The 27,817-nt window shown below is 41.4% G+C and overlaps 2 protein-coding genes and 1 long non-coding RNA gene across 6 annotated transcripts in view; 2 read left to right on the top strand and 1 right to left on the bottom strand.

Annotated features, from left to right (window-relative positions):
- Positions 1–5,014, top strand: part of LOC146518108 (plasma membrane calcium-transporting ATPase 1-like) — a 128,246-nt gene extending 123,232 nt beyond the window's left edge. For 2 of the 3 annotated variants that reach the window (XM_085161173.1, XM_085161171.1), the window contains one exon: positions 1,098–5,014. In XM_085161173.1, the coding sequence (XP_085017299.1) occupies positions 1,098–1,337 (240 nt within the window). In that variant the 3' untranslated portion in view covers positions 1,338–5,014. The remainder of the gene's footprint in view (positions 1–1,097) is intronic. The other variant, XM_085161172.1, reaches the window with a different exon arrangement.
- Positions 5,015–7,778: 2,764 nt separating this feature from the next.
- Positions 7,779–9,910, bottom strand: LOC146518107 (uncharacterized). The gene is made up of 2 exons (XR_014874298.1): positions 9,080–9,910; positions 7,779–9,029 (listed from the first exon to the last, which is right to left on the bottom strand). It is a non-coding gene; the product is annotated as an uncharacterized LOC146518107 (long non-coding RNA).
- An 8,353-nt stretch (positions 9,911–18,263) lies between these two features.
- Positions 18,264–26,844, top strand: pth4 (parathyroid hormone 4). Of its 2 annotated transcripts, XM_085161176.1 has the most exons (3): positions 18,264–20,226; positions 22,327–22,415; positions 22,716–26,844. In XM_085161176.1, exons 2-3 carry the CDS (start codon positions 22,330–22,332, stop codon positions 22,975–22,977), a joined length of 348 nt encoding a protein of 115 aa, XP_085017302.1. In that variant the 5' UTR covers positions 18,264–20,226; positions 22,327–22,329; the 3' UTR covers positions 22,978–26,844. The 2 variants fall into 2 exon arrangements, with proteins under 2 accessions (XP_085017302.1, XP_085017301.1); XM_085161175.1 differs by having other exon boundaries at positions 18,264–22,415.
- The last annotated feature ends 973 nt before the right edge of the window (positions 26,845–27,817 follow it).

Genomic DNA, 27,817 nt, shown 5'->3' with positions numbered 1-27,817 from the left:
GTGAGAGAAAATCTGAAAACAAATATGTTTGTAGTCTGTATTACGTTTCAGGTAATCCTATTACTCTTTCAGTGTGACACAATGTGACGATTCCCCAATGTACAAAAAGAATTATTAGTAAATATTTTTCCAGTTTGGTAAAAAAAAAAAAGAAAGGAAAGGGGGACAAAAACAGAGCCCAGCCCCAATCCATCCACTCTGGAAAGAACTACAACACCCACTGTGTGTCAGGCCTCATCACCCAGCGCCAGCATCCGTCCTCATTAATACTGCAGTGGCTGAATGGGAGCGCATACAGCTTCGACATCTGGAGATAGACGAGTGGGGGAGCGGGTTGATAACATGCAGCGTCTTCTGTCAGGAAGTTTTGATGACTGAGTGCCAGCTCAGGGATAAACGAACACATCAGATAATTTTAGTTAACATTGCTAACTGTGAGATCTGCGCTGGTTTAAATGGGGGTTTTTGAACGTTAGTGAAGTGACGGTTACAGTGGTGGTTTTGTTAAGTTTAAGTCGGCCGTGATGGCTAAAAGTTAACTAGGCATGAGTTTGTGTGTAGAAAGATAAAACATGTGATGATGCATTCTTTCGTCGATGTGCTCATACATTAAGAACCCAGTTTAACCGTAACTAAGGTGTCCACAGACTTTTGGATAGATATCAGATATTAAAAAGCAGAATTATAGGAAGCATCAATTGAACTCTCCCTGCAGACATGTGTGTTTGTGTGCAGGTGTGCGTACTGTGGTGATTGTGATTCAGTGCTTCTCCACATGTGACTCCCTGATGATGCTTTTGTTTTTGTTGTGTTTTTTTTTTATGCACTTCCTGCTATGAGCTGCCTCCAGCATTGACCTTTTTTGACCTTTTTGCGTTGATGTTTTGTGGATATTTTCAGCTTTCCACCCGTGTTCTCATTCAGCTGTTCCACTCGTTGTGGGTTTTTTTTTTTTTTTTCATTTCCATGCCCAGATTCAGACGCACGACCGCCACGTGTCCCATCAGCCCCTGCTGCCAGTTTTGTTTTTGTTTGTGTAGAAATGGCTGCCCACCTACGAGACCTCCTCTGACGTTCGTTTCCTCTCTTTGTTTCAGATTAAGGTGGTGAATGCGTTCCGTAGCTCCCTGTACGCGGGGCTGGAGAGCCCAGAGTCCCGTAGCTCCATCCACAGCTTCATGGCCCATCCTGAGTTTGTGCCCCTGTCCGAGGAGGAGGAGGCTCGCATCCCCACCATTAAGGAGACTGGAGACGAAATCGACCCCCTCCCCACCTCCTCATCATTGATCCGGGGAGGAGAAGACTTGCCCACCACCTTCCCCCTCAACCTCGATTAATCCATCTGAGTTCCTCCTCTCTCCTCTTCATCAGCATCATCTGTCACCCCACCAACCGAACTGTCACACCGAAGAAGGGAGTCATGACTCATTCTGCACACACACATGCTTCACATCGTCTCCACCCCCCCTCGGTCATTCCAGCCACGTTGTGTTTTTCATACTGACTGTGGCGTCGTTCTGCCTGTAAGTCTGATAGAGTCTCCACAGTGGAAGGCCTCTTCTAGTCCATTCATGTTTTTTTTTTCTTCCTTTTTTTTTTTTTTTAACTTGACATTCTTTTTGAAAAGCTTTTAAACTTTATTGGATTCGATCCTTGCAGGACTCGCAGCAGCAGCATGTTGTGTTCTGTACTCGCTTCATTCCTGCGTTCTCAAACGGCACCGAACTTTTCAAAGAGTGCAGTGAATCAGATGTACATACGCTTCCGCTCTTCTACACAGCTATAAGCCGGGTTTGTTGATCAGAAGATTTTTAGGCAAATGCAAAAATGTAACCTTATTATTATTATTATTGTTGTTTTTTGTTTTGTTTAGTTTTTTTTTTTTTTTTTTTTTTTTTTTTTTTTTTTTTTAGACCTTGATCTTGATTTCTTTTTGAAACCTTCTAACGAATGTCAATCGATGGTTGATTCAGACTCCTGAGAATGTCTTGTGAGTGTGACACTACAGCTTTCAAGGTTAAAATAATGTTTTTCCCTTTATCGTGTCTGTATGTGTTGCTTTTTTTTTTTTTTTTAGCTGCTGTGTTGCATGTGGAAGGACAGAATGTTTACTACCCAAAAATACTGAAGACGGCAGCGTCTGGAGGGGGCTCGCTTTCTGCTCAGTGGGGGTTCTGACCTCATCTCATCCAGTCAGGGTTCTGGTTCTCTCTGCCCCTCCCCCAGTTTGTCCCCTGTGAGGATAGGAAACGGGAGTGTGGTTCATGTTTTCCGTCTCTAGTAGGATGCATGTTTTTGTTTAATTCGTGTTGAGTCGCATGATAACGTACAGTAGGAATGAATATTCGGGATTCTGTTTCAACTTTGTGCGTCTGCAGCAGCATCTGTTCAGAGCTCCATGAGCTTCCTGTCTGTAGGACTGAACCTCCTGTTACCACGGCAGCCTCATCGATATTCTGGCAGGGGAAACCATCAGGGTGTTTAACACAATCGATACCCCGGCGTCCGCGTGTGTTTCACAGTAGGCGAGTGCAATAAAACTTTCGGTATCGAGGTAATGCGAAGTCACAAAGCCCTGAAATCCAATGTCTGTCTCGTGTTGTCACAACACAGGTATCGCTGGTAAGATGAGGTCGCTACACACACGGAAAGCCCCGAGGGCCAACGACAACAAACAAAAGCTGCAGCCTGTTTTTTCCACTGCTCGACCCCCACCGTGGCGCTCGCTCGCCATGTGGCTGCGACCGGCCCACTCCAATCTCATGTCGTGCACAGAGATGCTTTCAGCTAGGAGAGGTTGAATACAATCAAAATAGTAATATTTGGATAGAGACAGACTAAAACACATGCATTCTCATCTCTGGTCTTGTAATACTCGCCCCTGGACACCAAGCTTAAGTCGGTGCTCTTCCTCTGAGAGGAATCACGGTTGTCCTCTCGATACACCGGGCACAGGGACGTGACCCTTTCCTGACCAAATTTATGTCACTCCCAAGCAGATGTTTGCACACCGATAGGTGTGAAAAATGTAACACTCGTTTGTGTCTCCTCACTCTACACTCCGACAGGCTCGTATTAGACAAAACCCGCCCACCCTGGGTTCATCAGCAAGTTAAAATTGATCACAACTAACTTCCCTGCTGTGCAGATGTATAATTTGGGCTTCTTAGGGTATTTGCTTAAAGAGTAAACATTTCCTTCGGAGGATGAAGGAATATTAACCTTTTAGTTTGTGCAAGGAAAAGTTTAGGTAAAGCATTTCAGATCTTATTTAGTCTTCTACCCATTTCTTAAAGATCGTCTCTGTCAGAGGTCAGGTTGTACTCTTAGTGCTTCATGTCTGGATCCATGAATGTCAATCAATCAATCAATCAAGGCTTTATTCGCCACGTGCAGGTTGCCCTGCAGTGAAATGGGACCCCCCCCCTCCGACCTTACACACACAACACAGACATCACATGGGGATACAGGTCGATACAGAATGTAGGCTTGCCACAAAGTTTAGTTTTGCTATCAGTGAATCTCAAGCATTTTAAGCCTACGGGCAGCTCACATCTGTTGGTGTCACTCACATTTTTGCAGTCTGACTGTGGCGCTGGTAAAAGAAGTGAGTTTAAACGCGTGTTAAACAGAAAACGACTGCACCGCTGACAAGTCTGTTTTTGGGGCAAAGACAGGAAGTAAATGGAGCTTTAAACAGCGTCTGGACCGTCTGCCTGTGTTTAAGACAAATCTTAGCTCCTTTCTCAGACTTTATAACTTTATAACATAAACTTAAATCAGCTGTCAGTGACATCACACAGCCAGGAGCGGAGAAGATGTTTGATCTTCACCATCAACATCATTGCTCTTTTCTCTGCTGTGTCTGATTGGCAGGCATCAGTGTGGCGGCCATGCTGAGGTTTACGGGAGACTGATGATGTCACCAGTCAGCCCATAGATTTAAATCCACTGTGTTCCCGCTGCCGCTTAGTACTTCCTGCTCATCTGCAGATTACTGTCTTAAAAGAAGAAAGACTCATCCTCCAATCAGAAGCAGCGGTGCGTCTAATCCCCTCTTAGTCTGACTAGCAGCCATCAACCTATCTCTGAACTAGGACACGTTATTGAAGTAATGTGCTACTACTGCCATATTTCCAACTTTTGTCATGACTAGGTTTCCCCACTGATGAGCTTTTTCTATGTAACTCAGAGCCATATTTTATAGGTTGTCTGTATTGATTTTTTTTTTTTTTAATCTCATTGTTATCGAGGTTTGCTTTGGACTTTCTCACCCCTCACCCTTTCAAACCCCGTCCCAGCACACACCCTCTCTCCTCCCCTGGCCCTTTTACTTCAAACACGACCAAAAAAGAAACAAAAGAAGAAAAAAAAACAAGGAGAAAAATCTTCAGTCGTCACTGCCGAACCAAGTTAAAAGGACCTCTACAATGTTTACATGAAAAGCGAGTCGGTGGCAGTTCGTCTGCGCTTCTCTCATCCGACCACTTCCCTTTCACTCCCTTGTTTTCCTGAATCTTAGAGTTACTATTTAACTAAATGGGGAATCTTTCTTGCATGGTTTTCATATAAAATTCAATGTTTTGCTCATTTTTTACAATTCTTCTGTATTTTTATATTAAGTACTTTTTAATATTTTGGAGATATATGAATATATATGTATAGGCTGAAGAGTTTGGTGACAGTACCGTACATGAATGAGATGAACCTACCGTGGACTCTGTCTTTTTACAGCTCTCTAAATATTTCTGCCACGTGTGTCGTCTTGGTCACCTGACGTTAGGGCTCAGAAACCTGCAGTGACTTGTTTACTTCCTGTCGCCCAATCAATTGGAATCTGAACAGTCTAGTCCCATCAGCCCCCTTTTACATGAGTATAATCACTTTACCTGAGATGTTGTGACACACTACACGTTAAGTGATTTTTCGCAGTTATCCAACTCCATTAGAGTTCAGAAAATGCATCAGCTAACTGTATCAAACATTAAATGGGAGTGTATAATTATTTATCCAACCTCTGGGTTTGTTTGTTTCTCTGCTTTGAAGCTACAGCGACTGATTTCTTTGAATGAGTGGATTGATGCTGTTTTCCAGCTTGCAGGTGTCGGAGCTGACGACTTTAAAGAGGATCAAAGCTGTGTCCCACGTCATGCTCCGCCTCCGTTTTGAAGGGGCCGTGGTCCGTGAAGGCACGCCCACCTTTGTCCAAATTGACTTCCCAACCCCTCTGCGAGAAAAACCTCCGAAAGTAAGCTCCATGTAGTTGTAGTCAGTACAGAGACGGACCAAAAGCAAGCTTTGACCTCCCAGACTCAAGGTCAAAGACTTTAAGCTTAATTTGAAGTCCTGCATTGAATCGCCACAAACCCCAGAGCGGCCATCTTTGCTTTTACTAGCTGAGCTGCTCACGTTGGACTCTGAACAACAGTTACTTTTACTTTAAAGCAGGAAGAAGGGAACTGAGCTGTAAAAATGAGAAAACGCCATGTACACTGGCAGAATACCAGCCATTGCATTAGCATTGTGATCGCACTAGATACAATCACAGCCTATTACATTTGGTTCAACAGAGGCATTAACAGAGTGCTAATCAATGGGTTTTACAGTGTATGCACAGCAAACACAGGCGACAGAGAAAGAATCGTGGGACAAGTCTAACTTCTTTATTGAAAATCTTATTCTGGGGCAAAGTTGAAAAATGACTTTTTACGCTGTTTTTTCTAAATAAATGCCCATGTAAGGGCTTGCAGGATAACGAGTTCTGTGAGTTGCTTCAAGAAAGACTTTGGTACCACCGAGTAGACCAATCCTGTGTCGTGCACAGGAAGGAATGTGGATTCAGTGCTGTACTCTAAGTCAAGCTTTAGGTAATCTTAGTGTTGCTGTAAGTCTTTGAGCCCTCGTCCAAAATTGTCACAAGGCGTGGTCTGGTTAGCTCTAAAATTTAGCGCTCTGCCCAAACCTGGTTAGACTGAATGTATTTGAGACCACAGCGACTTAGCTTTGTGTTCAGGACTCGGTCACTGGTTAAACTGATAAAGGTGAGGCTTCACTTTGTAGAGTTAATATTTATTACAGCATCCAGGAACAGCAGGAGCTTTATGAATTTACTTGAGGCGTTAATGTGCATGGTTGCATATTGGGGGTAAAGGGGGACTTGTCTGTAAGAACCCTAGGAAGTTTCAGTCCGGCCCTGGACCACAGTTTGTTTGTTTTTGTGGTCATGAAATTCAGATCTTGGAGGAGGCGGAGCCTGTGGAGGGACACAGCTGCAGCTGTGGAGGTCATCACCGTTTTATATGCGACTAACAGCTTTCAGAAACTGTTTCCGGGAAGAGAGAAGGAACTTAAGAGCACTGGTGACATCACTTCCTCTTCCCGCCACGTGTCCGTTGGCTGTAAACGAGACACGCCCTCCAAACGATGACGTGTTTCCTCTTTGTTTTGTCTAACTGCTCAACACCTGCACTCCTCCTTAGAGTCAGTACAGTGTAAATATTGTCAAATAAGTGAATGAAGTGTACCTGCTGTCTGTGTCGGTGACAGGAAATGGGAGAGGGGGCAATCAGCCAATCATCACCCAGCAAAGCTTTAAGAATGTTCTGCCAAAGTCGTCTTTTTCTTCTGCACAACTTTGTCACCGCCTCCCCTTGCCTCGCTTCTCCTCCCTCCTGTCTGGATAAGAGTGCCCCCCACCCCCCACCCCATGCTCTCGCCATCGCCTCACTGTGGCCGCGGTGGTCATGTGTTGGACTGCTTGGACTGGTTGCCCCTCACGTCTCATGCCAGCTGCACAAGCAGAGCCATGCAATCAGAGACTCTGCGGCGGCCTGTTTGTGCTACTGGTTTCAGCCACGTCGCAAACAAAAACAACAGTCCGGACGAGACTCAGCAGACTGAAAATCCTCACCTGGATTTAGTTTTTCGAAAGTTCATTTCTGGACTAGATAAGATCTCATTTTGCCACAGATCTTCTTCTTTTTTTTCTTCCCTCATTAGGACTTCTGTATGGAGAAGGAACTCGCGTCTTATCCGGTCACTGTTGCATTTTGACTGCGTTGCTTCTTCTTCTTCAGAGCACTGCCTTTTTTCACAACAGGAAATCTTTAAAGAACCTTCACAACCACATCAAACGTTAACAAAGAAAAAAAAGGGGTTCAGTCGAACTGGAATATCACAGCTGGAAAAGTCATAACCATTTAACATATATATCTATATATTTATATAGTATATCTATGTATTTATATCTAATATATATTTGTATGTATATATGTATTAGATATAAATACACAGATGTATAAGGTTTCTCAGTTGAACTTCATTGCAAAAAAGACTGAAAGTTTTTTTCTGTAATTACTATGATACACAGTAATAGGCGTTGGTGTTATTTTTGTATAAACATAATATCATCTATGTGGCATGCATGACATATATACAAAATTTGGTGGTTTAAAGCAATATGTCCAACCTGGTGCGATTGGTTTCCGTCGTGTTCTGTGTATCCTAAAATCACTCTGTACGGGAAAAAAGATAAAAAACAAAAAAACAAAAACCAAACAAAAAAAAAGAGAAACTGCATTTGGATAAAACTAACTGTTCAGTATATGTGTTCAATGTTCTGTGTTCTGCATGTTTTAGTATGGAATGAAACATCCCAAATGTTGACTTGTTTTCCAAATGAATCTCAGTTACGCGCCCCCCAACACATGCAGCATTACACACACACACGGGTATGTGCACTGTGAGGTGAAACACTGAGGAAATTAAAACTGTGCGAGTTCTGGTGGATGGATTGATGAAAGATGAAGGTTCTTTTTTTTTTCATCATCTCATTTAACACATCAGTCCACTCATCACGTCTCCTTATTCTCTTTCATATCACACAAACACTCACTTTTACAGACTCTCCTGAACTCATCACCCTCTTGTGTGCAGTAAGAGGAGGAGGAGGGAGGAAGGTGATGGCAATTAAACAGGCCTGAAACATTCAGCATGATGTGGTTCAGGTGGGCGTCCATTCATCCCACCGATCACATTCATCGATCCATTATCCTCCTGAATCTCTCTACAGGCTACGCTGGACAGAAAAATGAGGATAATGGAGTCATCATGTGATATGATTTAGGGATTAGAACTGGGGGTTTTTTAGCTGTGAAATGTGGGCTCTGCCTTGTTTCCCCATTTCCATTTACCCTCCATGTAATACAAAGAAAAACAGCCGTTTCATATTTTAGTGTTAAAATCTCAAGCGGCACCTAATTGTGTCGAGCGGCGTGCAAAATGCCATAACGTTTCCTGTTTGAAGACACAAAATAAATCCTTTAGTCCTTCAGTTTCCACAAAAGAGAACGACATTTTACTTCAACCCTACATTAATAAACAGCTGCAGCTTAGATACAAACAATTATGGACTCAATGTTTATTTAGTTTGTTTTTATCAGGCTGTAGATTTTAGCATCACAGTGGAAAGGACTGCGTTAAACTGCATGAAGCATGAAATCTGACAGCAGGCTCGCTGACAGGATTAAAGCAACACTGAGGTCATGAACACAATTCAGCCCCAGCGCAAGCAAAGATAAAATGTTTGTCTCTAATTATTTTGATCCTTATTAAGTCTGCAACTCTGTTATCAGCGTTCTGTTTCTCAACATCATTGAGTAAACTTGAAATTAATGAATGAAATGTACAAGTTCCAAACTGCATTTTTTCCTTTCTTGTAAAACAAGCTGTAATACTTTTCAGCTTTAGTTGAATTAATATGAATCAAAACAATGTTAAAAAGTGCTTTACAAAAAACATGTGATGCGACGAGATTAAACAAAGATAAAAATCCCAAAATTCAACCGTGCTCTATCATCACAGCTGACCAGTGTTGGTTATCTGGTCGTCTGCTTTGGTCCAGACTAGAATATCGGAGTAACCGTTGGACGCTCTGTCAGAACTGAAATCTCTGCACAAACATTCGTGACTCTCGGGAGAGGGAATCTTCTCCCTCTGGGATAAAGGAACACCGTGATAGATGAGGGAGCCTGGCTGCTTCAAGCCGTCCACAGATCTGGTCGGCCACAGTGGCGATCACACTCCCTAAAAGAAAAATCCTTCACACTGACTTTCCCTTCAGTGCTAACACGAGGGTGACATTTTAGTGAAATATCTGGACACTTTATTGGACGGACAGACATGGAGTTTTGCACAAAACATTTGGTGTCCCCCTTTGAATGAGGTGTAACAGCTTTGGTGGTCCTTTAGCGTTCCATCGGCTGAAACGCAGAGGTCGTGACCTCTGTGTCTTCGGTCCTGTCTGCTAGACTCTGAGCCGCAGCGGTGGTTTGTTGTTTGAGCCAAAATAAAACGTCCTGTGCTTCCCTGAGTGAGTGTGTTCGTGTGGATGTATTGGCTCGACAAAGGTGTGTTTCCTCAGTGCGTGTGTGTGTGTCACCTTCCCTGTTGTTCACTCCCATCCTGTCCGTTCCTGTCAGACACCCTCCTCCTGTTTGCTTCAATCTATGCAACAGAATCCTTCAGTTCGCCTCCAGTGGTTCATCCGGTTTCTCTCCCTCGCGCTCTCACTCTGTCCGCTCGTCTCCGTCTTTATCTGCTTTTTGTGTTCCAGTTCTTTGTACAGACAGAACCACGACACCACCTGTACACTGATATATGTCTGTGTGTGTGTGTGTGTGCGCGCCCATGTGTGTGTTTGTGTACAGCAGCTGTGTGCACACAGATGCACATACACACGCGCACACGTTTTCTTTACTCTTTTGTAAAATATGAACATGTGGAATGCCTTGGTCTTAGTGTCATGTCGTTTGAACTTAAGCTGAACAAAAGATGATAATCAAGCAACTGAGTACAAGTTGTTACATAAAGATATATATATATAATATATAAATATATATATATATAAATATATACAAATCTATACACATAAAATAAAGCCATTGAAATTTGAAATAAAGCTGTGTCAACTTGTGATTTGATTTTATTTATTTTTTGTCAGATTTTGAATGTCAGGTTTTTTTAAAAATAAAACTAGACCTGAACCTGCTGGGGGGATGAAAACCAGACTGTTTTGTAAGAGCTGTTATTTACAGATGTCCCCTTAATGCATCACACGAAGGCGATCATAAAAAGCACCGCAGGGGTCATAAAACCTGAGTGAGTTTGCATCTTTCCACATCTGGTTGCCTTCTCTCAACCTCAGTGGCTTTTAGATAAACTACTACTCACTACTGTATACAGTGTTTATCATTTCACATCGCTGCCTGCATGAAAGTATCTAGAAATTAGAGGTTTACATGAGGTCATCGTTGAAGCAAAAGCATTTGTGCATTTATCTCTGAGTGCGCATGTGTGTATTTCAGTGTGTGCGCAGATTTGTGCTTTTGCGACCATAACAGTCTCAAAGGTTTAGACCATCAGTTGCGTTTGTAAAAGCTGGAACTGTTTGGCTGGCCTGCCCATTCAAAGGCCTATTTGAAGGCAACACTTGGTTTTAGAGATAACGGTTGGGCTAGGTTGGAGTAATGGTGCATTCACAGACTCGGGGGTATTTATCAATCCTGGGAGAAGATAGAAAAAGGAATCTTAATATATAAAACAAAAATGAATAAAAGCAGTCAAAGTGATGTGTTAAATTAGAATTAAATATTAGAAATACTACATGGATAGTACAGAAAAGTAAAATTAGTCCAGGTATCACAAGAAGGAGTTATAAAGTTTGATGGCCGCAGGTAGGAATGACTTCCTGTGGCCTTGAATTCATCTTTTGCTGAACAAAGTCTACGGAAATCGACCTGACTTCATTCATGTTTAAACCTTGGAGAAAAATTTGGGTCACAAAACTCTTTTAGCAGAGACTCTCCCAAAGACTGGATTCACCTGATGCCACAGACAGTGACTGACTCTTTATGTCCAAAATAATCCAAGGTCCACAGAGAAGCGTTGTTGCCAAGATTAAGCAGTATTAATTTTTTGCAATAAGTGCAAACATTACCAAACTAAACTAAAAATAAGGATTTCAAAGACTAACTAAGGATTGTGTGAGGTAAGGAGCAGTGTCTGTAGAGGTCTTGATCTTGTGAGGTCAAAGACTGTGTCTTCCTGCTCCAGCAAATAGTGATGGGATTTCTGGCTCTTTTTAGAGAATCGGCTCTTCGGCTCGACTCACTAAAAAGAGCCGAGTCTTTCGGCTCCGAACCGGCTCTTTGGGTTGTTTTGTTGCTTTAATTAATTTATTATTAACAATAATATAAAATTATGCACAAAAGGAATTACTAACGTAAAAAAAAGTGGTTTTATTTATATATGTTTATATATAAATATTTACGGTGGCCCCTAGAGCCAAGGCACGTACAAACTCCAAAACACATTTCTAACGTTAACTGAACTTCCAAAACAGAGCTACCTAGATCACTTAAATTACACAACTGAAAACATATGTGTATTGTTTGTGTATTTATAAACAAGCACCCATATATATTCAAATAATTTAAAAAAAAAAAAGTTCATTTACCTGTAACTACCACACACCAAATCCGGTCGTTGGTACTTGCTGGCTTGTGTAGCCTCTAGGTAACAAAAGCTCAACACTGCACCCTAGCATGCTGGAGCACTTCTGTTGTGTTTTGTACGTGTTTTGAAGTTTGTACGTGCTTTGTCTCTAGGGGCCACCATAAATATGCTTTTATTTATTCACTCCACAGTGGAGTACACAGTCCGGGGCGCTACACATATAATACAAAAACCAACTAGTCACAGTTCAACTTTTAACTATTTAAATTTTCATCTTTTTCCTTTTAAACAAATTTAAAGTGAAACAACACAAAACACTGCAAACCACAACACAATTAAATAGAAATTAAAATATGAAAACAAAAAGAAGATGCATATTCTCTGTCATATGGGCCTGCATGAATAAACTTTCTGAATCCTTTATCATCCACAACTGAAAATAGTGGTGGATGATTACTATACCTTTCTAATGTGACGTTGTTGTCCCTGGCTCTTTCTCTGTCTCTCCCTCCTGCTCTGTTCCTGTGCTACTGCGAGTGTAACTACCGCCCCTCCTCCCTCTGCCCAGCGCAAAGCACAAGGCTCGCATGCTGAGTGAAGCGGAAAAAAAGTGCGAGGGAGAGAAAAGAAAAACAAAGCCCCACAGCTCGCGATAAGGAGCCGGCTCGCGTCGTTCACTTCAAAGACCCGGCTCTAAGAGCCATTTTGTTTGCGACCAACACATCACTACCAGCCACAGCCTCCAGGTAGCATCACTTAACTTTATCTCCTTTTCCAGCCACTAGGTGGGGCACATGTAATCATTTTTGGCACCTACTGTGTGATTAAACTTTTCTTTTATGTAGACAAAGAAAGAAAATAAAAGCTGGGAGAAAAGTGAGGAAAAACAAGTCAGGGTGGACTCTTCCACCAGTTCAGAGTTAGGGGCAAATGTTCACAGATTTTCAGTGAAGCTTCACTTCACTTCGGTCTGAATGCATAATAATGGTTTGACAGTTAGGTGTTGGTCAAACCTAGGCTAGGAATGGATTATTGATTCTCAAAGATGGCTAATCAACATGTGTATATTTGCTCCTGGCCAGTAACACAGAGTGGAGCAGGGAGCAGTCACTGCAGGGGAAACACCAAGCTTATCCCAGCTGCCACAGGGCGAGTGGCGGGGTACAGCCTGGACAGGTCACCCATCTGTTGCCGGGCTCCTTTTGAATAAAATTATCAAACAGCTGATTGGCACTTGATAGTGCCTTGCACATAGACATTTATAGATGCAGCTTCCTAACCAAATCAGCTGATGATTTTGAGGCTTAGAAAAACAAACAAATAAAAAAAAACAATAGTAACGTCATGGTAACAGTGCGATTTGTCTTTAAGAGAATTCATAGTTGTTGACCAATGCAGGTACATTAGACTCTGTTATACACCGTGTATTAGCTGCTCGTGCTTTTCATAAACGTTAAAAAGGTGTTGCATTTAAAGTGTTTTGATGTAGTGCTTTTCATTATGCAAGTGTATATCCATTTGGATCTGTTCTGTGAGACCTGAGTGATTCAAGGACCGAGAGACAAAAATGCTATGAGAAAGATGAGGCCGTGCCAGTTGCATGTGACACTTGAATGTTATTGGCAGGACTTCCACTTACAGTTAGATTACTCTGTAGATTTTAAATCAAGCAATCAAGATGTGATTGAGGTGCAGACCATCAGCTTTAATTTGAGGGTTTTAATAAAAGTATTGCATAGACTGTTTTGGGGTTTTTTTTTATAAACAAAACAGTATAAACTGTATAAACCTGTTTATACGGCTGGGGAAACCTGCAGTCAGCTGAGACTGAAGAAGTCACTTGGATGAGTGACGAAACGTTTCTCCCACTGAAAACTCTACGTCCAGATGAACAGAATCAACCTTTTGGGATTTACTTACCTGAATGATTGAGCATGCATCAAGACAGTAAGAAGGACAGAATCAAGATGTTTGCTCATGTTGTGACTGTAATGAACGCTGCTGCCTCTATGGGGCGTTACTGAGCAGTCCTAATGTATTTTACTGTATGTTACTCAGCAGATGAATTTAGTGTTGCAGTGTCTTAAACCTGCTGTTTGGTGGTTCATGAGCAACACTCAGCTGCTCAGTACAACACTGCCCCCATGTGGATACAGGTTGCTTTACTGTTGAGGATATCATCCCAAACGATGGGGCACAGCCACTGCATGTTGAAATATTGGTTGTTATGTTTTTTTGTTTTGTTTTTTAGGGAGAAATAAATAAACAGTTTACTGTTGCTATCAGCGCCAATCATTATTTAACAAAAAATTACATCTTTTTTTATTATTAATAATTTTTCTGAGGTGGTGTGTCGCAAAAAGTTTGAGAAAAGCTGGTGTGGGTGTGTTATGGCCCACGGTAATTCTCCATCTCTCTTCCATGTGGCCCATAATTGATCCATTTATATTTCCTGGTGCCTTTTCCTGAACAACTATACCAAGGATCTCCTCTGCTGCTTAAAGAGCCTGCAGGCTGTGAGTGAAGGTGGCTGTGATTTGATGGGACGAGCTCACTGCTGTGTGCGTCTGAGCCAGAAACACTTAAAAATGACCCTTTTAAGGTCCTTTGCTTGGGCGTATGGTTTTTTCCTTCTGTCTGTTCTAGAAGTGAAAACTTATCTTCACCGTCAGGATGCGATTGACATGCAGACTTTTAGCTTTAACTGACGGCTTTAACAAAAGTATTGCATTAATGTTTTAGGAGTTACACTCTTGTTTATACATATAGTCTCACATTTTCAGACAAATATACAATTTTACAACCCCGCTTCCAAAAACGCTGGGACGCTCTGTAAACTGTAAAAACAAAATGCAACCCCTTTTTTATTTACAACTGAACAAAGAAAACACATCACATTTTTAAAATGAGAAAGTGTACAGTAAAGCTAAACCCCACTATGCAGATTAGCATTATCTTGTCAAAACATGCAAGAACTTCCCTGGAAACGCTGTCGTCTGGGAACTGTGTATAAACACAGTTCCTTTATCAGGTATCTGTAGTAGCTTAAACATTCAGCCCAGACTGAAATACAGCACAACTAAAACTAAAGAGGACAGGAGATTTATAGAAGCACCTCGAGGCGAGGAGTGCTCTACTGAAGGAAATCTGGTTTGCTGAGTCAGAGACTTCCTTTAAGTTGTCTTAAAACTTTCACAGGAAAGTGTTCCTGATTTTACTCATGCTTGAACTTCTCTGTCTCTATTTCTTTTAAGAATCTGTAACCTGCTGCTCGGTCAGGCCTCTTCCGGGGCGCGGGGGGCCCTCGGGCCTCCGGCCTCTGTGCCTGCGGCTCGGTTCACTCTGGCACAGCTGGCTGCCGGCAGAGCCGGCGGGCACGCCGGTGCAGCCCCCTCTAGCTTCTGCCCGGTGGCTACTGGGTGACCCCTCATCTGGGGATCCTCAGCCCTTCCCATGAAGGTGGCACGGATGCCCCTCCGGTGGTCCTCCTTGGGCTCTTGCACTCTGGGGCCTCTGGATGTCTGGGGCCTGGATCTCCTCCATGCCTGCTTCATGCCCTGGGGGACGGGGCTATGGCTCTCTACATCCTCTAGCAGACCATTACATGGGGAAACCATTTGAATACAAGCGCGCCGATCCACACAGATGTGCACATGGGTGTTCACTATTCGTAGACTTAAATCACACCTTTCTTGGCTGCTACTTCAAAGCACATTGTGCGCTGTCTGTCCTGCGTGCTGCACAACAACATTCAATATTTAGTATTTACTGCTGTTTACACTTAGCTAGATTAATGCGATGGTGTTGTGTATAGTATGTTGCATTGTTTTGTTTTGTTTTTTTGCTTGTTTTCTATTCTTTTTCTCTCAACAGGTGATCCCGGAGATATTTTTTCTTCCCCCCTTTCTCACTGTCCCTCTCCCCTTCTGTTTTTCTTTTCCTTCCTCTTTCTTTCTCCCTTTCCTATCCCTCACTCATGTCTGTCCCGTCTGTAACAACTGAAAATAAAATAAATAATAAAAACAAAGGTCGATCAAATGGACCAATACGGCAATGCCATGATGATCCATTTGGCAAAATAAATCCATTGGGTATCCTTGTTGGTCTTCAGACAACAATTCTGACGGCTAAAGAACCAAATGGGACAGGCGAAAAAAAAAAAAAAAGAATCTGTAACTTTTATTGTGCTTCACTGGTATTTATAGACCTTATCTGAACATTGTGGTTCACGACAGAATTTTACACATTTCTGTAGATTCCTCTTTTATTTTGAAAGGATAACTTTCTGTGTTTGTTTGTTTTTACTTTGTCTTTTTCTATTTTTTTACTCTCATCAGTTTCTCCTGTTCTCACTCTGCTGCCTGTTCTTTTTTTCTGCCTTGGTGGATTCATTGTTTTTGGGTTTGTTTGTTATTTTTCCTGTTTAATATTTTTCTGCAGCCTTGAATCATCTTAGTAATTAAATTAAAACTGCTGCAAACCTTTGATTCATGCGAGAATCAAAGACAGATAATTTGGTAAACCACTGTTACTGCGTAACAGCCAAGCAACTGGTATGATCCCCAGGTCATGGTTTTTGTTGTATGAGCTCTATCTCATATATCCGTCATAGCGACTGTGAGACCAGCAGATATCAGAATACTTTATTTATCCCAAAGGAAATTATGTAATCAGTTATCTGTACAACTGATTACCAGAAAATTACCAATTTCAGTAATGTGTTGGACAGTGAGACATCTTAAAAGTGGCTCATTGGTACAAAACAGACACAGGAACGGCAGAGCAGACCTTGTGCAAATTAAACACACCCAATAGACACTACAAAACTGTAGTGTCTTAATTCCAGGTTAATACTTCAGGGCAGTAGATGCAGTGGGAGTAGGAATGGGAATTGATAAGAATTCCAAATCCAATACTGACATCAGTTATGATTGCGATTCTCTTAGATTCTCATTAGCTCCACTTTGAGTTACCACCATCTCTTAGCAGCACATCAAAGACATTCATGTAAATTAATTACAAGCTTTGTGTTCAAATGTTTGTGGAAGTTGGAGGTAGTTCCCTTCATTGTTGTGATCAGTGTTGGGGGTCGTTATTACCAGTGTTGGGGAGTAACGGAATACATGTACCGCCGTTACGTATTTAAAATACAAAATATGAGTAACTGTATTCCGTTACAGTTACCGTTTAAAAAGGTGGTATTTAGAATACACTTACTTTGTTGAAATAAATGGATTACACGGTGGTACTTCCCTGTTTCATATTGTGGCGGGTCAGGCTTGTTTGGGTTTTGTTTGACAGCTACGTTCTGTTGTTCCAGGTGGCAGCGTTACGGTTGCCATGGTTACAGGGTGCTGCTCTCTCTCTGCGTGTTTCCTGGGTGAGAGAGGCCTTTTTGTTGTTGTTGTGCTAAGCTAATAGGCAGAATGCTACAGGTATAGCTCTAAAGAAGCATCATAGGCAGTGTAGTTCGTGCTGCAGGGAGAATGGACTGCCATACACGTTATGTGTCTGTGAGCGAGGGAGGGAGAAAAAGGAAAAGTACAAGCTGTCATCGAGCAAAAACGGGAGCTGGAAGCATGTAAATATAATAATAACCACTGCAGCCAAGAAGAGTGCCTGATGAGCCCAGTTGTAAGTAAGCTATTAAGACTCGACTGTACACTGTGTTCGTGTTTTCCTCCAAAAACAATAAATTCCGTTGGAGCAGCCTTTCAACGCCTCTCTCTGTCTCTCGCTAGCAAAGTTGACCCAGACAACAAAGTAAAGCTAGTTTTCGGCTACGAGCCCACTAGGGATGGGTACCGGTATCCGGTGCCATGATGGCACCGGTTCTGACATAAACGGTAGTAACCAGACCGAAAAGCAGCGCACATTTCGGTGCTTCATTTCGGTGCTTTTTTTTTTCTGAGATGTCATACACTTTGAATTCTAGCCAATCATTTTACGTTTCCGAGGATAGTAGGCGGGCCCAGGTACGTACGTACTTTTAGAGCAGAGCTACAGATTAAAAATGCCCAAGACGAAGCGGTCAAAAGTCTGGCTGTACTTCACAGCAAAATATGCAAACTCACCAGCCTGCAACAAGTGCTTTAAGGTGATACTGTGATACTGTCAAAGGAGGTAACACCTCAAATCCGATGAAACACCTGGCGACGCATAGCGTTTTTTTTAAAAGCAGAAAAATGCGCCGTATTTGATAGCTTGCTGCGAGACCTCACACCAAGCGCATCTACTGCGGGTGTGGTGGCGACGGATGACGATGGCAGCAGCAGCCGTTCTTCTCTGCGTGAGTAGCTTCATGTTGTTCGTGTGCAATTTACGTTGAGTAGGCTAACCACGTTATTACATTAATGCATGTAAGGTGAACTAGCAAACACTGTCGTAGTTACATGCAACTGTCTTCTTGTTTGATGGCAGATACTCCCTTCACCCTGGCCAAAAAGGCTAAAATGACCAAAGAAAAAGTGGGAAAGAGTTAAACATGAGAGGTTTTTGGACAACGTTTGTTTTTTCCATTGTTTAAGCACTGCTTCCAGCCAAGAGTGATATCATATATGCCCTATAGCTGCAGAAAAGGCTAACATTGTTATCTTTTTACAATAAAAACAGCTGAACATGAGAGGTTTTTGGACCAATTTTGTGTTCTCCATTCTTTAAGCACCGGTTTGAGCACCGTTTAAGCACCGGCACCGTTTCAAAAGTACCAGTTTGGCACCGGTATCGGATAAAACCTAAACGATACCCATCCCTAGAGCCCACACAGAACCCACCGTATTAGCCAGAGGTCCTTTACTACGGTTGGGAGCCGCGGACCTTCAGTAACAGTAATAAATCACAGCAATAGTACATTCATGTAGTTGTAAACAGCATGATAATATATTAAGTAATCCAAAGTATTCAGAATACGTTACTCTCATTGAGTAACGTAATGGAATACGTTACAGAATACATTTTGGGGCATTCTGTAATGGAATACATTTTAAAAGTAACCTTCCCAACACTGGTTATTACACATGTTACACAGAATGCCTGAAATGCCTTTTCATATAATTAGCATTTAACAATATTAACCTATGGGCTACTGTCCCACACACCAACACAAGTCCCTGTGAGGACACACCACATGATCTTTGTCTTAGTATTTTAGGTATCAACACAAGGCAAAGATGAAAACCAGCACAGTGACTTAAAAACATTAACTGCAGTGATTCTACTGTAGAAACATGAACAGATAGAAACAGAGGCTGCACCCTGACTGCTAATCTCTGCTGTTGTTACTGTTGAAGTTCAGGGTCTGGCTGCTGCGATGGGGTCAACATTCACAGCATCACTCCGGGTTTCTGGCTAGCTTAGCATTAGCATGCTGTCTGTGCAGGTGCTTATAAAGAGTTGTGTTAGCAGTATAATGCAGCTGTTTCTGTTCTAGATGCAGTTTTCACTTTACCAACGTGCTCTCGTCCTTATCTGTTGTACGAACATCTGTTTACTGGATGCTATGTAGAATAGATACACTGCATATATCCTGGAAAGATCACTATCATATAGCCACTGGCTTAAATTCAAAATCACCAATTAACCTGCGTGCATGCCTTTTTAAGAAAGCCCAAGTACCCGAAGAGAACCTGCACAGACACGCCACACAGGCCTCGGCTGGCCAGTGGATTCAAACCCAGGCAACAGTGCTAATCCACTGTGGCGCACAAAAGGGAAAGTTTAACAATGAGTCTTCTATATAAAACAGAATTTGAGTATTGGGTTTGGACGTGAGTCGTGTAAACACTCACTTCCTGCTGTGAGAAATTAACCTCCATCGGGCTGATTAGTTTCTTGTCTCTTGGTTTCTTTCACCCTCACGACTCCTCCCTTGCTGTCCGTCTCTGAGTTTCTTCACACTGCCATCAATTACTCCTTAATGACCTAAATCACTTCTTCTCGCTCCCATCTCTCCATCCACGAGCCTCCGATGGCAGCCCACATTTCTCGCTGAGGGAAACTCGCCCTGCCAGATGTTGTCACGACGACTGCATTTCTAATGGTGACTGCGGCGCCACCACAGCAACCAGTGACTCCAGTTTGTTTGGGTTCATTAGTGACGGTGGTCATAATGTGGAGAAGAGCTCCAGGCGACAAACATCTTAACTGCAGACAGATCATTTAGCAAAGTTTAAAGCTGAACTGGCAGACGGTTTGCTGACGCTCGCGTCATTCACACTGACTCATTCCTCTCCGTGTCTTCACCCTCAACATCAATACAACCATTCAGCCCCATTTCTTCCCCCCTTTGTTAGCCAGCGTGAGTCTGCAAGAGGAACCAGAGGGGATTAGACCAGAAAATAGAAAAATGATAATCCCTCAATTGAATTTCATCCTCCTTTTGAAAACACCTGCTTATGTAAAGAGCATGTATAAGTGTGTAAACCTCCTCCACTGTCACACTGGGGATCAAATTATTAACATGAATAAGCCCCAAAAAATGCTTCATGTTTTGCTCACTCTTCAGACACAAAGATCACATGTCAGAGATGATGGTGTTGACGTTTGTTTCAGGAGCAAATCAAACCATTTTCAATTAAGAGAGTGGGAGGTCTGAGTAAAGTGTGTGTCCATGTGTGTGTGACGGAGAGGGCTTTATAAAAGGTCTCGAGGTTGAATCTGAAGTCAGTTTAGTGTCTAATCGTCCGAAGTACTGCAGTCGCAAACACGGGAAATGTAAGTACCTCTTTAAGAGTCGGATTACTTTAAAGAAGCTTTTAGTTTATTTTTTTTTCATATGATAGTTTTGTAGTTTTTAATTTGATTCATTTTTTTGTACATAAATGTTGCTATTATTTATTTTTTCTGTGTCAGTCAAGCAGTTAAAAGTAAATTGAACTTTATAAAATTGAAATTGATATGAAATGCAGATTCATTTAAAGAAAACTGAAGCTTTTTCTTGTTGTGGACAGACCGACCCAACGGGGACGAAACAGACAATATCGGAAACGTTTGCACGCTCGTTTTACGTGTTTTTTCTTTTTTGTGTGTTGAGGCCCAGATGGAGTAGGATCCATCAGCTTGATTTGTCTTTGACTTTGGGAGATCATTAGCTCATCAAGACTTACCCATCACACCTTTCTCTGCATACAGCCGATCTTCTGTGAAAAGTTTGTAGTTTGCTTCGAGGCAGAAAACAGCAGCTGTGTTCATTCTGGATTCTGATGCTGGGGAAAAAAATGAATGGCTGCAGAGGAATCAGATGTGTGGAGAACTCTTTGTTGTTTGTAGGTTTACAGAATTTTCTCTTTGTGAGGTAGTGGAAGATAATTTGGTTGCATCCACTAATGAAACCAAAAATATCCTCCAACACTTAGAATCAGATTCGTCCAGAGTGTCCACATCATCAAACATTAAAACACAATCAAAACCTTCATAAACGATGCTTTGTGTTCATATTCTACAAGCACATTTATTTCTGGTATTTTTCAGGCTGATTACTGTGCTTTTATATTTACAGGAAATGAAAGAAAAGCAGATGTAACTAGCATATTCTGTAAATATAAGTTGTTCTTCTTAGCAAACACCTAAAGTAGTATCTTATATTTTCTGTATTGTTATATTTAAGTGACTTGCATAACTCAGTGGTTCCATAAGAAGTGGTTAGGACCTGGTAATGGGTTAAAGGTCTGTTGGCAGCTATCTAAATAGGCCAAGGTGTGCGTTACAGGTTATTATTTAGCAGTTTATTTGAAGACAAGTTTTTAAACTCTAATCAGAAAATATGATAAGCTTAAATGGGAGGTTTATTCTTATGCAAAAGTCTTTGCATGTTCCCATGTTCTCTTTTCATTCAGAAGAACTTATTAAATTTAATTTTAGCTGCATTTCTGCCTGCTGATTATCTTTGAATTTCAGTAGGGATGCATCCACAGATCAGCACGTCTCTTATTGAGTGCCACTTTTCTCATGAGACTCATAGGCTCCTGATTTGAGAGCCAATCAAAAGCTTGGACATTGTCTCAGTATGTGGATCGTGGGGATTGGGGATAAAAATGTGGCACAGTCGCTGAATAGACTCGGGCACCTAATCATAGCCACAAGAAAAACGCACTCACTCGCTCACACGTACACCGCTGAACTAAACATTTCCACAGCTTACCTGACACACAAGCATGAGAACACAAATGTCAGATGCAGTCTGACATTTATGTGATGTCATAATGCATCACTCCATATAGTGCAGCTAACTGCTGCGAGTGGGCATTGTGCTCCTGCGCGCTCTGTGCAGGCCTAAAACACACCGAGTATTTCCAGCAGCGCTAAAGTGTCTGAGGTGCTCTGTTTCCTGCTGTGTGCTGCATGTCAGAGGAGACCACTGTGGAAAATGCCCCTAAACAATTCTCCTGCAGTTCATGTGTGAAAACGACTCATCTCTGCTGAAGAAAATTTCATTTTCCTCAGTTTGTTGAGCTTGTGCTCCTTTTTCCTGGGAACTGGTGGATGATTTTAATCCATAAGAAAGAAAAATGTTTCCAATAAATAAAGTAAATGGGCTGGTTCTTATAGCACTTTTCAACTCTACCTAAGCTCTCAAAGTGCTTTATGTGGCATGTCTCATTCACCCATCCACACACACATATATACAAGCAGTGTTTTCTATGTCTGGATGGTTTTTTTTAATCTAACATTCCCATAGATGAACCCATCAAAAGCAACTCAGGGTTCAGTATCACCGACCTTCAGCAATAGCTGATGTGCATTCAGAACATTTGTTTTTTACCTTTTGTATGAGAGGTTTTAATGTGTTTTGTCTTTGCTGCTGTTTTCATGCAGAAGATGCAGACGTCCCGCAGGCCTGTGCAGTGGCTCGCTGTCATGCTTCTTGTCATTATTACAACAGTCCAGGGCCAACAAAGCGACAGGTGGGCCCACTGTTCCCACTTTATTTCAGAGTTTATGAATAATAACTATTACTTATTTATTACGCATTTTCTGTTTTTGGTGTCACTTTGAATCTAAAACAGTTTTCACTCATTTAAAATGTATTCATGTGCTAAGAGATGAATTTTACCCTGTTTGCTGTGCTGCGTTTGCGGCTCTGATTTTGTTTCCATAAATGAATCCGTGTGTTGGATAGAACATGTCATTGATGGTTGCTGCATGAACTTTGAGACTGTGCGCTCACCAGCAGCTGCTTCCTGCTGTCTGTTTTCTTTCTGCAGTCGCCGAGCTGTGACCGAACACCAGCTGATGCACGACCGCGGCCAAACCATCCAGAGTCTCAAGAGACTCTACTGGCTGTCCAGTGCAATTGAGGGTCTCCACACAGCACAGACCCACTCTGCTACTTTCAGCCCCACAAAGGTCTTAAACCTGGCTCTGAATCCAGAGCTGATCCCTGATGATGGAAACCCCCAGAATGCCCAAGTCAGGAGCCTCCTGAGAGACTTCCTTAATCTGTACCTGTCAAACGGAGACGACTAACAATGCACAGAAGCAAAACATGAAGCTGAACATATATAAAAAATTTATTGTATCAATTGTTTGAATAATAAAATGCACAAAAAGCACAACTACAAAATCATCCCGAGTGCCCAAAGCACCCAGAGCTGCAGATGTGTCTTAAGTGTTTAAAAGCAGCTGTAAGTATAAGTTTAGTTAATAGAGCTGCATGAAAGTGTATCAGTGGATATAGTGGTAAGGATCCAATGTATGACTGCATACGTCTATATGACTGCATAGGCTTTAAAAAATATTTATTGGGGTTCTTGATGTTGTTGTTTTTTAATCATGACTGAATAACACACGTTAAGGCAAACACACCAAATTATCTAGAAAACAAATATAAAACTCGTGGGTTATTGCAGACTTTTTTCAATATCCAGCTTTAGTTTTAGGACCAGCATATTCATGTGTTTGAAAGCCGCCATTTAGACAATTTCATAACTGCAGATGATGCCTGGAAAACCCAAAGTCACAACAGACCTAACTGTGACCGATAAAAGATACATGATTTAGTCTGTTATATATTTATTCATGGAAAAATAAGCTTTTTTTGTTCAGATATTTTTAAAAAGTCATACTTATACTAAAATGGACAGTTTAATTTGTGATGTTCTTCTTTTGACCATTTTCCTACAGCTGGTTACCTGGTTAAGTTGAATAGGCTTACTTTTTGTAAACGAAATGCTGTAAACTTTGGTTTTCAAATTTGGGAAAAAATGACCACCTGGTAACAGCAAGCATAAATATTTAAAAGACTGTATGCAGATTTTTCCTGTATAAATTCTTTGAATTATAAACACATCACCCGCGATATATAAAAGCTATAATACGTCACCCAGCTCTGCTACATATTTTAGCTCTCATTCTTGTCCATCAAATGCAAATATACAAATTTTTGATTTGGCAGAAAGATGGCGAAAGTATGAAGCCCAGAAAAGGGTGTAGGACGGAGACACTTTGAGAACCCGCACAAAGGCATGTAGCAGTTTTAAAAAACCAAAATTTATTGGGTTCTTTTAAATAGTTTTTATGTGATTTTGCTGGCAGAGAAGCAGCATGGGATTTTTCCCAAATACATTTGGGAGAAAACAACGCTCCTACTTCAACAAAACTTAAATAGAGTAAATTGGTTAATTTGTTTTTTTAAAATACCCTCTTCAATGTCCACTTTATAACATAAAAATAGCATTTTAATTATGTTATCTTCTTTTAGTGTTAAAAAGTCCTTGAAGCATTAGACTGAACATATTTACATACCTGCAGCTATGCCTTTCCCACACCTCAGTAGTGCTTTTTTTATTTTTTATCATTAACTGAAATGTTTTCAGCTTCGTCTCTTTTGTCCTTTATTGTGCTGCTTTTAGCAAATTTGCCTGATGCACAACAGTGTTGTTGATTTTTTGGAGGTGTCCGTTGCTCTGCATCCTTCAGCTGCCCATAGCATCCCTCTCTGCACAGTTTTTGCAGGGAGTCTAACCTGAACTTAAACGCATCGTAGCACTGTCTGCTATGATATGTTCTGAAAAGAGAACCCGAGAAAGTAAATGCAGAGGTAACAGCAAGCTTTAAGTCGAACAGAGTAACAGAAAAATTTAAAAAACTAAGCTGAACACATATTGAGACAGCAGCATCGCACAGGAACGCAGCCAGTCTGACAAACGCAAAGGCAAAACTATTGAAAACCACACAGAGGGACACAGACTACAAGGAGACCACAGAGATTTAAGAGGTGCCCCTGAATGTAAGCATCTCCATCCAACGATTACAAAAAGTCCTATTGCCCAATGAGTATTATACAGTAACCAAGACCCAGACAAAGATGTGCTGCCTAACAAAACAACCATGTTATATGTACAGCAGAAAAGGCAATACAGAGTTATGTTCAATTACAGCAGCATGGTCTGATTTAACTCCTATACTGAAAGCTGACTGAGGATTTTGACTTTCAGCCTTTTCAGTGAATTCATGTTACAAAGTGAATGATTACAGACACAAAAAAGCCTGCAATACAGGAAGGAATGAGGGGCTTTAAGCTGCAGTTACTACATTCAAGAAGACTGATGCAACTGTGTAAGAGGGAGAGGAAAGGAGGGAAATGATGACACCTTTAGATCTTATTGCAAATATTTGGAATCATTTGCATTTGGCTTTGTGCAACTTTTATGCAGCTGTCAGCATGTTGGAAAATGCGGATGGTCATTGTGCTTTTCTTGGCTGCGTTAGACCAGTGCTTTGTGTAAAATAAAATCAGTGCGTTGTGGTTGGTTCAGTAGTGAAAATGCAAAACTGTGTTAAGTTTAACATGTCATATAGTGCTGCTTGAATTTACCCAGAGTCTCAGTAACATTGATCAGTGTATAAAGAAATGTGCAAGTATGTATGCAACACTAATCTGAATGCCTGCAATTTTACCTTGTGAATATTTATATTAAACTAAGTGGTGCACAGTTGTACACACGGTGTCAGCTTACTGCTTAAAGGGGACTCATTATGCTTTGTCTCATCAATCAGTGTCGCAGACTTTACCTGAATCTGAGCAGAGAGCACAGAGTTCATCCTGTTCATCCTGCTAACCTGGTTCAGGTTTTTCCTGGTACCAGGAAACCAGGGACTGTGCGTTGTTTCAGGGCTGTGCAGTTAGTGTTAGATGTTATCTGGTCAAGTCTAATCTGTCTTTCTTGTTCCTGAGTATAACCTGTTGTTTGCACCTTGTCACAAACCCTCTGTATTTCTGTCTCTAATCTCATGATTAGAGACTTTTACAATGATAAAGGAACCTCCTCGCAAGTGTTCTTGACTCGGTTACAGGAGTGAAGGGTTTTTCTTAACCCAGGAAAGAGTTTTGGAATCATCCACTTTAGGTGTCTTCTGTGGTCTCTGAGGCATTTTGCATTCAACACCTCTTTGGGCCTCATATTGACAGCTCAATTAACTCCAGATATCTGTTAAATTTGTCATGGAATAATAAGGGGATGTGTAATTTGCCTCTGAGAAAGGGGGCGTATGTTTCAAATTTTGGTTTGCCTCTATTACCCCAGTCCTTGCTGACCTGCATTTGCTCCCTGTCAAATACCAAATTGAGTTAAAAATTTTGTTGCTTACCTTTAAAATCATAAACAATACTGCACCGTGCTACCTCATTGAACTCCTTAGTGCCTATATCCCTAGGAGAGCCCTAAGATCATCGGGACAATTCCTCTTAGTGCAGCCTAGATCCCGGCTAAAGACCAGAGGGGACTGTGCTTTTGCCCTAGCAGCCCCGAGCCTCTGGAACAATCTTCCTGCTGCAATTCGCGCCCCTGATTCCATCTATTCATTTAAATCTCAGGTAAAAACTTCCCTGTTTGACTGAGCATTTTCAGTTAGTTAGAGCACATCTCCTGTATTTTACCCTGATGTTATTTATCTTCTACTAATGTTCCCCTGTATAAATACCCCCACCTTATATTTATGAATACCCAGTAATTTTATCTCCTAAACTATGCTCTAATGTTTTATTTCTTATTTTGTCTGTACTTTTGCACTCTGTTATAGCCTTTTATCTTATATCTTATGTTTTAATCTTGTTGTGAAGCACTTTGGTGTACCTTCGGTTTTAAGTGTAATATATAAATAAAGTTGTATTGTATTGTATTGTAATTCTTTCTAACATCTTTATGGTTAGATTTAAAATCCACTGTTATTGTGTACAGAAGCAAAATTAAGAAAATTGTGTCACATGTTCCATCCATCCTAATCAAATCTAATCAGCTGCAGTTTTGTTCCAATAACCATTGAAATTAAGATAAATTTATGTAATTCTTCAAAATACCTATTATAAATACCCAAGGGCATTTCAAGATGGCTGTTGAGTAGCAGTACTTGCGCTGGGACGTTGGGTCAGTGAAGCCTGTGTAATCTCTGTGAGACAAAGGTTCATGTGATAAACTGTGCTGATGTTCCAGATGTGGTCAGCGCTGGCTTTCAGCACAGACACTCCAGTTACCTGTTGCTCAGATCTGTTCTTTATGAGGGAGAGACACTCATTTGCTATAAAGAGAGAGACAGGCGTGCAGCTTGTTGAGCTGAGCCTTGATGCAGCTCCAACAAGTGCTTTAGCACAGGCGTATAAGAGAAGTATAAGCAGGATTTCTTTGAATAGTGAATCATGTAAAGCTACTCTGGAGTCCAAAAATGAAAAGAATATGCAGCTGGAGATGAGCTGAAATAAACTTTTGATAAGCCTGGACTTTTATTGCTACAGAACTGAGGAGAAAAGTTTGAGTCTGGATTTGAAAATCTGCACTTAGCCACCCTGGCGACCTTGGACTGGAGGTTTGCGCCAAAGGAGAAGAGCTCTGTGGCCAAATGCTGTATCCTCAAAGGAGTTTAGTTACTGAATCCAGGGACAGTTAAGAGCCCAGCGTGAAGGGTGTGCTGGTGTATGTTGAGTAATAGGGCTGGAAATGTCAGGGGAAAGATAATCCGATTAGGACCTTGAAGGTCAGGAGGAAGATTCTGAAATCAGGTCTGGCTTATATTGCAAAGACACCCGTACAGGAGAATTATGATCGAACTTTTTGGATAACAACTGCTGCACTTTGAACTTCCTGAAGACCACTTGTTGCTGTCAATCAGTTCTGGGTGTAATAAAGTCAGGTGCAAGGTTTGCAGCATCTGAAGTGGATGAGAGAAACTAAATCTGGGCTGTGTTATCTAAACAAAGAAGAAAAGACAGATAGATAATATTATTTTTGAGGTAAAATCTCAAAATTTCTCTTGAGGCCAAATACAAAAGGTTTTCTGTGTTTTTAAATGCTATTTTTTGGTTGTGAGGATA

Source organism: Neolamprologus multifasciatus, chromosome 5 (assembly GCF_963576455.1).
Source record: "Neolamprologus multifasciatus chromosome 5, fNeoMul1.2, whole genome shotgun sequence".
Taxonomy (NCBI): domain Eukaryota; kingdom Metazoa; phylum Chordata; class Actinopteri; order Cichliformes; family Cichlidae; genus Neolamprologus; species Neolamprologus multifasciatus.
This window is presented reverse-complemented; position numbering and strand designations above follow the sequence as displayed.